The sequence below is a fragment of the Dryobates pubescens genome, chromosome 24 (genome assembly GCF_014839835.1).
Source record: "Dryobates pubescens isolate bDryPub1 chromosome 24, bDryPub1.pri, whole genome shotgun sequence".
In the NCBI taxonomy this organism is placed as follows: Eukaryota; Metazoa; Chordata; class Aves; order Piciformes; family Picidae; genus Dryobates; species Dryobates pubescens.
This window is the reverse complement of record NC_071635.1, coordinates 12,322,078-12,336,662: the sequence shown is the minus strand read 5'-3', so window position 1 is coordinate 12,336,662 and position 14,585 is coordinate 12,322,078. Positions and strand designations below refer to the sequence as shown.

Here is a 14,585-nt window from a genome sequence, read left to right as displayed (position 1 = left end):
TTTGATGTGGCATGTCTCTTTCAGGGTTTATTGTGGTTGTTTTTGAAGCTTCTGTTGTTGTTCTGGGAGGTCTGTTACAAACTTAAGACATCGGTTTAGAGGAAGTTCAGCAGATACTCCAGGAGGTAAGTGTACTCTGGCCCTGCCATTGTTTTTATTGCTACATGAAGAATACAAGCAATAAGCAAATACAAGGAATGGGATTCATGGGCAGTGTGATAAATGTAGTCCATGCCAGTGCTGAAATGTGGATTTGTAACTTTACACAGCAAAGAAGCAGCTTTCAACTCTGTCTTGACCGAGTACTCACTGGATACTATAATTGAAGTTACATACCTGTTTGCAAGCTTGGTCTAGTTCCTGAGTGCTGCTGCTCTTCAGTCCTTTCTGGCCTAGATGGATTTTTCTTTCTCTCTTCTTTTCTTTCTTTCCCTAGAGCAGAACTGAAGCTTTGTTTAAAGACAACAAAAATCAGAGGTGGCCGGCCCTTCCATTTTCTGTGGGTCTTTGTTGTTTTTCTGTGTCAGGAAGTTTGCTTTGCTTCTGCATGGGAGGTTGAAATGTATTCTGTATTTTCAGATAAGAAAGATGAAAGCTCAGTCTTTCATCTTAGGGACTGTTTAACTGGTCTGTAGCTTGTTAGTCTGTCTGTCCCTAGGTGGCTATTATGTGTGCTCTCTTGGGCACAGCTACTTTTCTGTCCTGCAGCCTTCTGACAGAGCTATACCTGCTATTTCCCCATGGACCTGTTCCTTGGAAGTGCAGTTGCTGGCAGCTGAGGGGATAGCATCAATTCTGTGCTGTTTGTTCAGGGCAGGACATGGGGAGCATGTGCGGTGCCTTATGCAGGCCTCTGTGTGTCATGGAGGAGAGGCTGGCTGTCCCCTGTCAGTGTCTTTAGAATTACTGCCTGGAAGGTGTCCACATCTGTAGTGGTGAGACAGACACAGCAGATGTCAGTCTCTAGTGGAAGTGCTGCCTTGAGAGTGCTTATGCCCTCACCTTGTCTTCATGCATCAAGGTCAATCAAGGACAAAGGACAGAAAAATGAGATACAGCATTAAATAATTAGTGGGGGAACATTGAAGCTATGCATAGGGAAGGAACAAGTAAAGAGGTGAGTGTCTATGTGTGGAGAAGTACATAGGGATCCCATAGCAGTGATTTCTTTCCAACCCCTTTACCTGCAGTGTTGAACTCCTTTGTCCTGATGTTTAACCCCAGTGCCCTTTGCTGTAGGCTTAGCTGATTTCTCCTGATCTTTTTCCAGAAACTTTTGGTGAAGGAACACACTTAGTACTGCTTTACTCAGAAAGAGTACTATGTGCCACACCATCTTTCCCCTCTCATCCTTGGTAAATACAGTCCCTTGTGTCTTTCATCGTGTTCTGGGTCTGTGGAGTTTCCAGTAATTCCAGCCTGAGTATCGAGCCCCGCTGGCTCCATTTTCCTTGGCTAGCGTTTAAGCAGCGGTACCTGGTACGACCCCTGCGTTACGGATCTCCTTTGCTCTGCAGCGAAGCCACGGTTCCCTGGCAGGGCCGCGGCAGCCCCGGCGCTGGGTTATCCTTGGCCCTTGCCGGCAGCGCGCCCAGGTGCGCCGGCACGTGTCCCGGGGGCGGGGCTGCGCCGGTCCCGCCCCGCAGGGGAGAGGGGCGGAGGATCGCAGTCTTCTGTCTCCGCCGCCGCTTCGCGCTGTCAGGCAGCTCGGCGTGCCCCCTCCGCTCCGCTCACCGGCTCCCTTCGCCGCCGCCATGTACCTCTGCAGGGCCGCCTCGCAGGTGTTGGCGTCCCGCCTAAGCAGGGCCCCCTCTGCTGCAAGCCGTCTCAAGCAGCGCGGTACGCGGGGGCCGCCTCGGAGCTCGACCCGGTGCCGGGTAGAGGTCAAGGGGACAGTGCGAGGCGCCGGGTGGGGGACGGACGCGCGGGGCGGGATGGGACGGGACAGGGAAGGTGACGGTGACGCGCCGCCGCCTCTCACCGCGGCGGAGGGAGGACGCGCGAAGGTCGTGGGCCGGGGGCTGCACGGTGCGGCCGGTGACAGCGCTCGGCTGCGGCTCCCGCGGTGTGCGGGGCGGGAGGAGCCGGGAATGCTGCTTCATCGGCCGCGCCGGGGACCGGCTGCCTTCAAACCGCCGCCGCGTTCCGTCGAGGAGCCCCAGCCCGCGCCGGGCGGCTCGTCCTTGGGAGCAGCGGCTGCGGGTGGGGCCGCGCTCCGCCACCCCCTCCCGACCTTCTCCCCTGGGAATAAGCGGCTCGGTGGCGGGCAGGTGTAACCCGGCTCCCGCAGCGAGGGGACCGTCCTCATCTTCGCTGCCACCCCGCAACAAAAAAAGCATAGAGAGGGGCAGGCCCCCTGAAGTGGGCGGTCAAAGCAGTGGCTTCCTCAGCGCCGGGGGCGAGCGTGAATCAGCCCGGTGTGCGCGGCCATGGCTTTTGGCGCATCAGGAATTGTGTAACCAGTAGCATAAAAAAAATCCTGAGGCCGTGCTGAATGATCGCAGGCCCCATGAGCACCTTTCGACCTGTAGTGTGCAGCCTTTGAGAAGGCAGCGTTAATGCGAAACTACTGCGGAATGTAGCTGCGAACGTAAGAAGATCCATTAGCGTGCTCGATTATTGAAGAGGGATCTGAAAAGTGTGTCATGAGACAGATGATGCTGAACATAATCCGTCATCCGATGGCAACATTTTGAGATTGAGACTATTTTTGCAGCTCCCGATTGAAATGCTCAGAGCCATTTTAATGCTCGGCGAGCACCCCATACGTTGAGGCGTTTCTCATTTGGGATGAAGCCACCAAATTCAGCCGAATGCTTTGCTGCTGAACAGGATGATGGTCGTGGGTCTTATTTGTGGATCTCTTTGTGAGATATACAGAAGAATCCATGCCTGTAGCAAGCACCAAAGCTACAGAAATAGTGAACAAAACCCAAACCCTGCTGTTCTAGTGAATATGTACTTGATCGGGGCTAAAACAGTGTAATCCTGCTTGCCCTGCCCTGCCAATCAATACCTGAGTTATAGATGCCTATCTAAATAGCAGCAGTCCATTTAAAAATAGAAGAATGTGAATTCAGAGGAAAAGCTTTTTCCTCAAAGGTGCTTAATTATTAAACTGAAGATTTGCTCCATCTGCTGATCATGACTGCAGCAGGATTGAGCATGGACAGATGTATTCTTTTACATACCTTAGGCAAGAACTTTTTTACAGTCCTTTTTTTTTGGGGGGGGGGCGGGTTTTATGTTCCTTAGGTAGTTCTTAATTTTATATAGGCTGCATCCAGTATTTGGATGTTGCTCGGCAGAGAGCATTTCCCAGAGGATCTTAGGCTCTTAGGGAGAGCTCAGCTATGTACCTCTTCCAGTTAAGCACCACACCCTGTATTACTCAGTTGTTCTAAACATCACTAAGCTGTACCTCTATGTTTTATTACATCTTTTAAAACCATCCTTACCCATATAGAGTTCAGGTTCCTTCATTCTGTTTCATGAGGGTGTTTCAGCAGCACTTTACATTAATTAAGGGCAACAAAGCTGGTGAGAAGTTTGGAGTACAAGCACTATGAGGAGAGGCTGAGGGAGCTGGGGTTGCTTAGCCTGGAACAAAGGAGGCTCAGGGGAGACCTTCTTGCTGTCTACAACTACCTGAAGGGAGGTTGTAGCCCGGAGGGGGTTGGTCTCTTCTCCCAGGCAACCAGCACCAGAACAAGAGGACACAGTCTCAAGCTGCTCCAGGGTAGGTTTAGGCTGGATGTTAGGAAGTTCTTCATAGAAAGAGTGAGTTGCCATTGGAATGTGCTGCCCAGGGAGGTGGTGGAGTCGCCATCACTGGAGGTGTTTAGGAAGAGACTGGATGGGGTGCTTGGTGCCATGGTTTAGTTGATTAGATGGTGTTGGGTGATAGGTTGGACTTGATGATCTCTGTGGTCTCTTCCAACCTGGTTAATTCTATTCTATTCTGTTCTAATTCAAATAATGGTTTTTGTAGCACCTCCTCGCCAGATGTCATCTGGGAGCGTTCCTGGCTCTTCTGGAGAGAACATGATTTACTATCTCCTTGCTGGTGTTGCTGCTTTTGGTGGTTTATTTTATGTAAGTGTTTGGGAACAGAGTTGTTTGTGCTTTCTGAGTTGGCGTGGTACAAAGTGTGTTTTGGGTTAAAGGATATGATCAAGACACAGTCAAGGGAATGCGGGTGTGGTAGCATGTAAATAAGTCTAACTTAAAACTCAGTTCAAGAGAGCTAAAGAAACGGAATGCTTAGTGCTTGCCTGCTTTACTGTTACTCTGCTCTCTAGTGCTGTTGTCATTCTTAGTGGAAAACCCACCTAAAACTACGCAAAATTAATGCATCCAAAGATGGAGCATGGCGCCTGCTGCCTCTAACCCCTTGCCTCCTCTTGTCAACCACAAACATTAAGAGTATCTCACCGTGGGCAAGACAGATAGGAAGTAAGCTGTCTGAAGCTGCAAGGGGAAGATTATGAGCCTTGTTCATGATAAGAATACTACTTAGAAAAAACATGTTGAAAGTTTTGTAAACATCAGCTTTTGTCAAGCTTTTTGGGGGATCGTTCCTTTCTCGGCGTCTGAATATATCAGACTGTGCTTCACATCCCCAAAGCCTCCATTTCATCGCTTCCTTCCACTCCCAAGAGTGGAAGAGATTTGTGATAATGGCAAGAAATGAGGTAGTGAGTGGCACATCCCAGAGATGTACGTGTTTTCCCCCCTCCCACAAAATAATCCTCTTGAAGGGTAAGTAGCTTCTGCTCCTTCCTAGTATCAAACTTCTGTGATTGCACAGGAGGAGTAACAGAATCTCTTGCTGTCATCTTTTTATCATAGTTGCTTGCTTTGTGGTTTGTTTGGGTTTTTTTTTAACCTTTATTTATCTTAAACCACTGTTCAGTTCAAACAGCACTTTGAAAGCTGCATGCTGTTACATTTGCTTGTTAACAGTGGAGCAACATGAAGTGTATAAATATGTCAGGAGAGCAAAACAGAGTTATTTTTTCTGAACTTTGCTTAACATAATTTGATAAGCCTTTAAGATGAGCTCTAGCACTTGCTTAAGAACCCTTTTCTCCCCTCTTCTGTTCTTTTTTTGGTCTGGAACTTTGCAGGGATGTAGCAATAAGTTTAGGTGTCATTTTCTTTCAGGCCTACAGAGTAGTCAGTTCATCCCGCAGCAACTATATTGAACATATGCATATCCTCCAAGAGAGAGCTAAGGAGCGGAACAGCAGGGGTGAGTTGAGCTCTTCTCTCTTTTTCTCTGGGTGCAGGAGGATCTGGAACAGACTCCTAGATTGTCTAATCAGGCCTTAACCCTGGCCAAGTCCTTGCCTGAGCTCTGTGAGTGGGAGTAGAGACAAAGGCGGTTGTGCAGTGTTTTGTTACAAAGCTCCTTCTCCACACGTTTTGGGAAGGGGCTTAATGCTTAGGCAGTGAATCTGTGGTCTGTGATCAACCTTGCAGGAGTCTCCTGGGATGGAAGGAGTTGATGTGTGAACCATTAATTGTGTTGAGTATTTGCATTTGATTTACTGGAAGCTTAATGAAATTTGACTAAATGCATCGTGCTGTCAAAATCATTTTTATGCTTTTGTTTGTCAGGGGGGAAGGAGATAAAATCTTCCTCTTGGCCAACAGTTTGGGTGCAGGCCACGTGCCAGGAGGGAGCACAGTTCAATAGGGGGAAAAAAAAAGCCCTATATTTAAAAATAAATAAATAAATGGGACCCATTTCTTGTCCCAGAACTGTGATTTATTTTGTAATCCTTTTATTATCATTATTTAGGATTAAATGAAAAGCAGACACCCCCACCACCCCACCCCCTAAATGTATGGCAAATCCTCACTTAGCTCTTCATGCTTAAATAATTAGACCATGTTAGTTCAAATACTTGCAATGGAATGTTGTCCCTGTCTGCATCAATTAGTGTTTTGGCAGCATTAACATGAAAGATAGAACGTTGGCAAGAATGGCCTGGCTAGGGAACAGCCATTAGAAAAAGTACTTCTTGAGGATCTTTATATTTCTACTTATTTCATAAATAAATACCTCTGAGTCACAGCACTTGGTGCTGCTGCTTATTTTTCTCTTCTGATCCTGACATCTGGAGAATTGATTTAACCAATTCTTCGTGTGCAAATATGTTTGAATAAACTGTGCCAAGTCAATCTTTATTTATTCATTTATTTTTACCATGTGAGAGCATGCTTTGAGTTGTCTGTCCTGAAAATTGTTTGATTTGAAGCTCTTTGTCCTGAAGTTCCCACAACACGGCCTCTGGTTTTAGAACTTTAAAAGTGGCAGATTTTTGAGATGTAAAAATGGCAAAACCCTTGAATCTCCTGTCTTTGAAGTAGCTGGAAGCAGGGAGGGTTTTTTTAACCAGTATTTTTCTTTAAATGCTGACAAGTTGGCCACAAGTTTAGTGCAATCTTTCATTGTTCCTAAAGTAAAACAACCTAACCAGGACCAAAGCAGATACTTCTCCTAGTGACTTGGTCATCTGCTGTTCAGGAAAGAAATGAGGGTTATGCTCTTGACATTCTGACTGACAGAGTCAGAAGGTGGGAGATGTGGAAGCATTAAGCAAACCTCCCAGGGCACTCAAAATGACATCAGTGTGTTCCCACTTTACTCTTAAGGTTCAATTCTGCAAGGTGCTGTGTTTTAACCCTAGTCTACCAAAATGTTTGAGTGGGATGCCCACAGAGTCACTGGTGCTGTTGGCTTACCGCTGAAGGCCACACCTCTGATGCCTGAGACTGAAATCAAGAGTACTCAGTGCTTTGTAACTTAATTCTGACTTTGGGTGCTCTCCAGACATCCCATAATCTTGTGCTGCTTAGTAACTTAGATAAATGCCCCAGCCAATGGCAGGTGATTGCTGCCTCCCTTATTATTGATAGTGAGAAGTCCAAAACATCCCTTAAGGCCATCCAGGGAGCACAGTTGAAACTTGTTTCCTGTATGATTTTCACTGCTGAATTTCTGATTAAATCATAGAATCAGTCAGGGTTGGAAGGGACCACAAGGATCATCTAGTTCCAACCTCCCTGCCATGGGCAGGGACACCTCACACTAGAGCGGGCTGGCCAGAGCCTCATCCAGCCTGGGCTTAAACACCTCCAGGGATGGGGCCTCAACCACCTCCCTGGGCAGCCCATTCCAGGGCTTCACCACTCTCATGGGGAAGAACTTCCTCCTCACATCCAGTCTGAATCTCCCCACCTCCAGCTTCATTCCATTCCCCCAAGTCCTATCACTACCTGAGATCCTAAGAAGCCCCTTCCCAGCCTTCTTGTAGGCCCCCTTCAGCTACTGGAAGGCCACAATTAGGTCACCTTGGAGCCTTCTCTTCTCCAGACTGAACAGCCCCAACTCTTTCAGCCTGTCCTCATAGGAGAGGTGCTCCAGCCCTCTGCTCATCCTCGTGGCCCTTCTCTGGACACCTTCCAGCATGTCCATATCCTGGACTTTGAGTAGCTAATTCCAGCACACAACACAAAACTACTGTTGAATCAGCTCTTTTTAAATACCCTTCTTCATTCCCAACTGTATCCACCCCCCCTGCCGAAGAGGTTTCTGTTCTTACTTTTCCTATAGAACCCTCTGTGTGCTTTCTCAGAAGATTCTGTGTCTCTCCTCCTCCCCTTTTTTTTCCCCACCCTTGCTCCCTGCATAGTAGTATTTTTGTGTCTCTCTTGTCACAGAGTGTTCCCATAGTGCTGCTTTTCCCAGAGGTGCCCCTGCAGCTTCTTTCCCCACGCATTCCGTAGGTTCAGGTAGTCCTTAGCACTTTCTCACAGGGAGCACTGCTGATAGGAGCCATTACAAATCCTGCTCCCAGAGCAATCAATACATTTTTTAGGTTCACATAAAATCAAGCTTAAGATAAGCTGTAAACCAGTGCTGGTAACACTGTGGTGGATGGAGCAGCAGCATGCCAAACAGCACAGTCGTGGCGTATTTTCTGTGTGCCCCGTGGTAAGGGAGGAACTTTTCAGCTGGGAGAAATTAATACTGGGGAGCAGCTAATCAGAGCTTGAGTCTCCTGATGTAAATAACCTTCAAGGTTTCTCATCCTGAGGGATGTTCTCCCCTTGTGCCCAACCCCCAAAATGTCTATTACAAAAGAACTGCACGTAGCAAACAAGGTGGTCAAAACAAGAGAAACGATGGCTTGTTTATTGATTGGAGGGTTGGAATGATACTTCATGGTATGTTAACTAAATTATCTCAGGCTTGTAAGAAAAAACAATCTCTCACAGCAAAGTTTCTGTAGCTCTTCTTAACTTAAAGGCTACTTGCAAATTTAGAGAGGGATTTTAAAAAGGCCCTGTCAGAAGCCTGCCTTGAAATAGCAGTGGGAAGCCTGGGACATCATTCGAGCTGTGAAATGATGTTTGCCTTGCAGAACTTTCTGCTTGCTTCTTTAGCAAATGCTGAGTTTTGTCTCCTGTTTTGTGTGCCTCCTTTAAACTTGTTCCTGAATTCCTCCTTTTGTAGTAGTGACTTGTCTTTTTTTTAACTCGATGCAAGCTGATTCAATCTTTCTAATCTCTACTCTGCTTTTACACTTTCCAGCCTAAAATACAAGGGAAATCTCTTTCCAAACCTGAGGAAGTTTAATACAAACAAAGGACAGTCGTTCACCATTGCCTACCTTGCAGCCTACCTTGGGATGACTTTATGCCTTCTATTGTAAAACTCCTTCCTTGTGAGACTTTCAGAGACCTACCTGTGTTTGCAAGGCCAAACCATATTGAGCTTATTTACTGAATCTGCTTTGTAGAAGGCAGTTCTGAGATTGAGAAGCTGGCTGTTCTGAATGACTGCACTCTACACTTGACTGTCCAATAAAGTGTTCTGAATGCTGAGCTTGGCCTGTCTGTTCTTTGTGTGATCAATTTTAGTGGTTTTGAAATACAGCATCCTCTTAAAGGGACATGATCAGGTTGCACCCTACCAAGCTTTGGTTTTCACTGAGCTGTGAACGGATTTGCATTGAAACCTGGACACAAAACGATAGGCCTGCACTGGCAGAAGAAAACCAAGAATTAAATCTGATCTGTTTAAAGCTTTTAAACAGATTGGAGGAAAGACCCAATACTAATAAATAATGGAATAATAAAATAGAATAATAGAATAATAAAGTGAATTCTGACTATGTCTCTTTAAGCTGTTTACTTAGTTTACACCGTCTCACAAACTGTATTTCCAGCTGTGTTTTGTCACATGGTGAGTTGGTTCTAGAGGTAAACTTGCAGTGAATACATGCTACACAGCTTCCTTTTGTTAGCTTGCATGGTTGCTTGGTGATTGTGCATCAACGTTGCTGTGTGCTGCTTGTTTTGGATGACTCCTCTCAACTGAGTTTGAAGTAATGCATGCTCGGGAAGCACTGGGGTTTGCAGATCCTGAAGAGTCCAACCCACAGCAGGGTAGAGAAGACTTTAAAAGACAGCTGGGACCTGTAAAAAGAAAAACAAGGGGTCACATCTGCAGTAAAGTGAATGCTGACTGCTTAAAATTAGCAAGTGGTGCTCTTACATAAACTTAGCTTCTCTAAGAGTCCCCTGTTTAATTCTGCCCCACAGACCTTGCCTTCCTTACCTGAGGGCTGTGGCTCTTGCAGGGGTGACAGACATTGATATAGCAGAGTACCTGGGACAGCACAGAGCGAGATGGCACGAAACCCATCTGAAACCTAATCACCTACTGGGCTTGGTGCTATTGCAGCTATTGTCAGCCAAGTGAGCCACCTTTAAAGTAGCCCTGCACAAACTGAAGGTACATCTTGGCTTGCAGTGCTTCGAAGTGGGTAATCAACTCCATAAGGGCTTCTTTTAAGTATGGTAGCAAATGTCTCATTCCCAGTGTGGTACTTCTACTGCTGGGTGCAACCAGGACAAGAATCCTTGCTCCCTCTGACACTGGTGGGTGCTTTATCGCTGCCCCTTTCAGCAGAGTGGGTTTGGAACAACACTTTTTGTTAGTTTGTTTTTTTCATCCTTCTCTGCACTCCCACCTCTTGCAGTCAGTCACTTGCTTTAAGCCACAGTTTATTTTCTTCCTACACTGAAGCAGCCCCGAAGCTCAGTAATTAAGAATATGGTTTCCTCAGCTTGTAAACAGCTGTTAGGGTGCCACATCAGGCCATAGGTGGGGACTGAGTATTGGTTTCTTAACTTTGTCAATTCTGATTCCCAAGGCTTAGCTTCCCATTTTAAATGTAAGTGAGGACAATGGTAAGAAGTAGTTGGTGAATTTGTGTTGCATGCATGCACTTTACTCTCTCTATTGTATTAAATAAATCCTTACAAGGTGATGAAGAAGAGACAGATGAAGTCACTGAAGGAGAGACAGCCACGGAAGAGGCTGCTGCAGTAGCTGCTGCTGGACCTGCAGCACAGGATGAGAGTTCTGGGGTATCCCCAGGAACTGGAGAGGAGAATGACTTGCCAGCTCCTGAGGCATCCCCTGCTGTGGAGGAAGCACAGCAGGAAGCTGCTGCTAACTTGGAAGTTGCTGCTAATTCAGAAGCTGCTGCAGTGCAAGGTTAACTTACCCAATGTCAGTTTTGTATGTGTCTGTGTTGTGGGTTCTATAAACTTTGCCTCTTGCTACAGAACATTAAGAACAAACATCAGTGTTCCTAATGGAGTTTGTCCTGCAGTGAAAACTAATTCAGGCATTACCTTGACATGTGTTGAGCAGAAAGTAATTAAGTTTATTAAATCAGTGTCTCTGCAAGCATGCTGCCTGTGGCACCATAGACAGTAAGTCTGTGGAATGAAAAGTTCATTTCACTACCCTAGTCTGTTTCTCTTCTTTAAGATCTTCTCTTGAGGTGAGCCTGTCACATGGTCAGTTAAACCTGGGTCTTCAGTGTTTGTTAAGGAATAATCTAAATGCTGTCTTTTCACGTACACCAAATAATCACAGCTGTTCTGGCAGGGTAACCAAGCAGCCAGAATGTTATGATCTCAGTCTTAAGGATACACTAGGCTACAAAATGTCAAAATTCAGTAAACCAGCAGATGGGTATTGGACACCTGCTCTAGGTGACCCTGCTGTAGCAGGGGGTTGGGCTCAATGATCTCTGGAGGCTCTTTCCAACCCCCACCATGCCGGTGAACAGTTCTGTCGTGCACTGGTCCCCAGTGCAGACTGTTGTAAATGACTGTTGGCAGCAGGTGTGCTGAAGGGAAGGGTGAAGCCTATGGATCTCCTCAGCAGTTCACATGAGGTTTCCCTCCTGGGACTGCTGTGTGAAATATGAGTCTTGCCCTGGGAGACTGCAGAGGCTCCTGCCACCAGGTCACCTTTAGCCTCACTTCAGGGACTGCTCTCCTGCAGGCCCCATCCATAGAAGAGCAGCATGACACTTGAAAAGGTTCCTTCCTTGGATCTGAGCAATCAATGGGAGCCTCTGGCTCTTGACTGAGGGGCCCAGAACTTGACACACCTTGAGTACTGTGTCCAGTTCTGGGCCCCTCAGTTTAAGAAAGATGTTGAGTTGCTTGAACCTGTCCAGAGGAGGGCAAAAAAGCTGGGGAGGGGTTTGGAGCACAGCCCTGTGAGGAGAGGCTGAGGGAGCTGGGGTTGCTTAGCCTGCAGAAGACCTTACTGTTCTCTACAACTACCTGAAGGGAGATTGTAGCCAGGAGGGGGTTGGTCTCTTTTCCCAGGCAACCAGCACCAGAACAAGAGGACACAGTCTCAAACTGAGCCAAGGGAGGTTTAGGCTGGATGTTAGGAGGAAGTTCTTCACAGAAAGAGAGATTTGCTATTGGAATGTGCTGCCCAGGGAGGTGGGTGAGTCACCATCCCTGGAGGTGTCTAAAAAGACTGGATGAGGCACTTAGTGCCAAGGTTTAGTTGATTAGATGGTGTTGGATGACAGGTTGGACTTGATGATCACAAAGATTTTCTCCAACCTGGTTCATTCTGTGATTCTGACTGCATGAAGGGTTGAACAAGCAGCATGTGGGCTTACACACAGAGGCTGAAACCAGCATCCCTTTCCTTTCAGCTGCCTAACAGGTAGTTGCCATTGGCATAATACTTGAAATACAAGATGGTATTTTGATTTTCTTTGTTCTTTATGTATCACTTTGTTCAGTGTTTACACAGAATCAACCAGGTTGGAAAAGACCTCAGAGATCATTAAGCCTAACCTATTAAACACCTCATGACAACTAAACCATGGCTCCAAGTGCCACTTCCAGTCCTGTTTTGAACATCTCCAGGGCTGGTGACTCCACCACCTCCCTGGGCAGCACATTCCAATGGCCAACTACTCTTTCTGTGAAGTTTACCTGCACTCAGCAGCTCTTTGTGGTTGTATTTGTTTTTCTGTTTAAAGTTATGACTGAAATCCTGCTGGAAATGGCTTCTCAGTTTTGTGTGTAGCTATTTTGTCATGCTTTCTCTCCATTTAGAGGAAAAACAAAGTGTATCTACATTTTTTTACAGGGCCAGGGAAGGATTTTTCTTTCAGAACTGCCTGAGGAAATTTAGGCTTACTTGGAAGAAAAGAATTACTTGGTTCAATAACTGTTATTAGTTTTGGTGGTGGCTTGATGTTACCGCTGCAGATGAGGGTGCAAGTGGTTTTATTGTTAGCTGCTTGAAATGCAATTGCTTCTTTTGTTCTACAAGGCTTTCTGCAGTGTTTGGAAGTGCAAGGTGCCAATGGACATTTTGTCTCCAGCTCCAGTATACATACCCATCATAGAGTCCTTGGGTTGGAAGGGACCTCAAGGATAATCTAGTTCCAAGTTTTTAGCTTCCTCTAAAGTCTGTTTTTCTGTGCCTTTTGATTACTCAAGCTGTTGCAGTGTCACTCTTGGTTACTGCCTAATGCAGTTACATTTCCTGCTGTTCTCCTAAGGGTACTCTCTGTGGGGACCATAAATGAAGATTGATTTTCCTCCAGGTAGAACAAATGCTATAAACCACACAGACTGGCAAGCTGCTGTTTGTGTGAGGTGGTGGTGGTGCATCTGTGGCTTTCAGTTTCATGGATTGCTGCTATCAGCATTTCTCCAACTCTGGTATTTGAGGCTTGAGTTTTACATATTTTTACAAAAGCAATTAGCCCCAAACTCTGCTGTCCTGGGCTTCTGTGGTATAGGTTCCTGCCTAATTCTGTAAAGACTGAGGGCTGTGGTCTCTTCACTGTTATTTCAAACATTGTTTGGGTGAGTAACTGGGTTTGGGGAGGATTAGTGGGTGAATGTGCCAGTGCTTTCCATGGCAAGCTCAAATGGCATTACAGTGCCAGCTGTCTGCAGCCTAGAGAAGCAAATGTGGTCTGCACTGGGCAGGAGTGGCCGCTCTCTGGGCAGGACTTTTGCTGACCTGATCGTGCAGCCGTGCCAGGCGCACAGAGCCACCCGAGGTGATGGGGGTGCATGGGTCTTGCTTGGTAAGTTACCCAGCCCTGAGGTGTACACAGCTTGCTGAGAAGTCTTCATTTTCATATTTGCTGTTTGTGTTAACTCATGCCAGTTTTCCCCATAATCCATTCCAGCCCATGGTGAGATGTTTCAGCCGACCACCCAACTACAATATGAATTGCTTCTTGTTGCTACTAATCCTTATTACAGATTCATAGAATTGTCAGGGTTGGAAGGGACCTCAAGGATCATCTAGTTCCAACCCCCTGCCATGGGCAGGGACACCTCACACTGCAGCAGGTTGCTCACAGCCACATCCAGCCCGGCCTTAAAAACCTCAGGGATGAGGCTACTACCACTCCCCTTGGCAACCTGTTCCAGTGTCTCACCGGTCTCATGGTGAAGAATTTCTTCCTAACATCCCATCTGAGTCTGCCCAGTTCTATTTTTGTTCCATTCCCCCTAATCCTACCTGACATCCTAAAAAGTCCCTCCCCAGCTTTCTTCAGATACTGGAAGGCCACAATAAGGTCTCCTGGGAGGCTTCTTCTTCTCTTCATACTGAACAACCCCAACTCCCTCAGTCTGTCCTCATAGCAGAGGAGCTCCAGCCCTCTAATCATCCTCAAGGTCCTTCTCTGGACACATTCCAGCACATCCAGACCCTTCCTGCACTAGGGACTCCAGAACTGGACACAGTACTCCAGGTGGGGTCTCACCAGAGCAGAGAATATAAACCTATACCCTTGAAATTACATGAGGTGTTATAAACTCCTCTGGATTAATGTGGTTTGTGCTGTTGTGCTTTTAATCTGCCCACCACAAGCAGCTGAACGTTTTTTAATCATCTTTTGTAGAGTTAAGCTCTCTTGAAGTGAGTCTTCTGGTCATTAGTATGAACTAATGAGGCTTTTCTTAGGGACTAGTGACCTACATTAGGCACAAACAACCTGCAGACTGTTTGGTTGAATCCATTTGTTTCTTCTCTTCTTGCATGGAGTGAAGAAAAATCTTTCTTTCTTTTTTTGTTTTACAAAATGTGCTTCATATCACCAGGGTTTAGGCTCTCAGCTGGACGTAGTGGACTTTTATCTCGATTACATATAGATGAGGTGATATATTTCTATGGGAGCAGGATCATTAGAGATCCCAGCCTGCCT

The 14,585-nt window shown here is 46.5% G+C and overlaps 1 protein-coding gene across 1 annotated transcript in view; it reads left to right on the top strand.

Annotated features, from left to right (window-relative positions):
* The first annotated feature begins 1,634 nt into the window (after nt 1–1,634).
* Nucleotides 1,635–14,585, top strand: part of MGARP (mitochondria localized glutamic acid rich protein) — a 21,825-nt gene continuing 8,874 nt past the window's right edge. The window contains exons 1-4 of the mRNA XM_054172574.1: nt 1,635–1,839; nt 3,992–4,095; nt 5,167–5,254; nt 10,346–10,579. Of these exons, the coding sequence (XP_054028549.1) occupies nt 1,755–1,839; nt 3,992–4,095; nt 5,167–5,254; nt 10,346–10,579 (511 nt within the window). The 5' untranslated portion in view covers nt 1,635–1,754. The remainder of the gene's footprint in view (nt 1,840–3,991; nt 4,096–5,166; nt 5,255–10,345; nt 10,580–14,585) is intronic.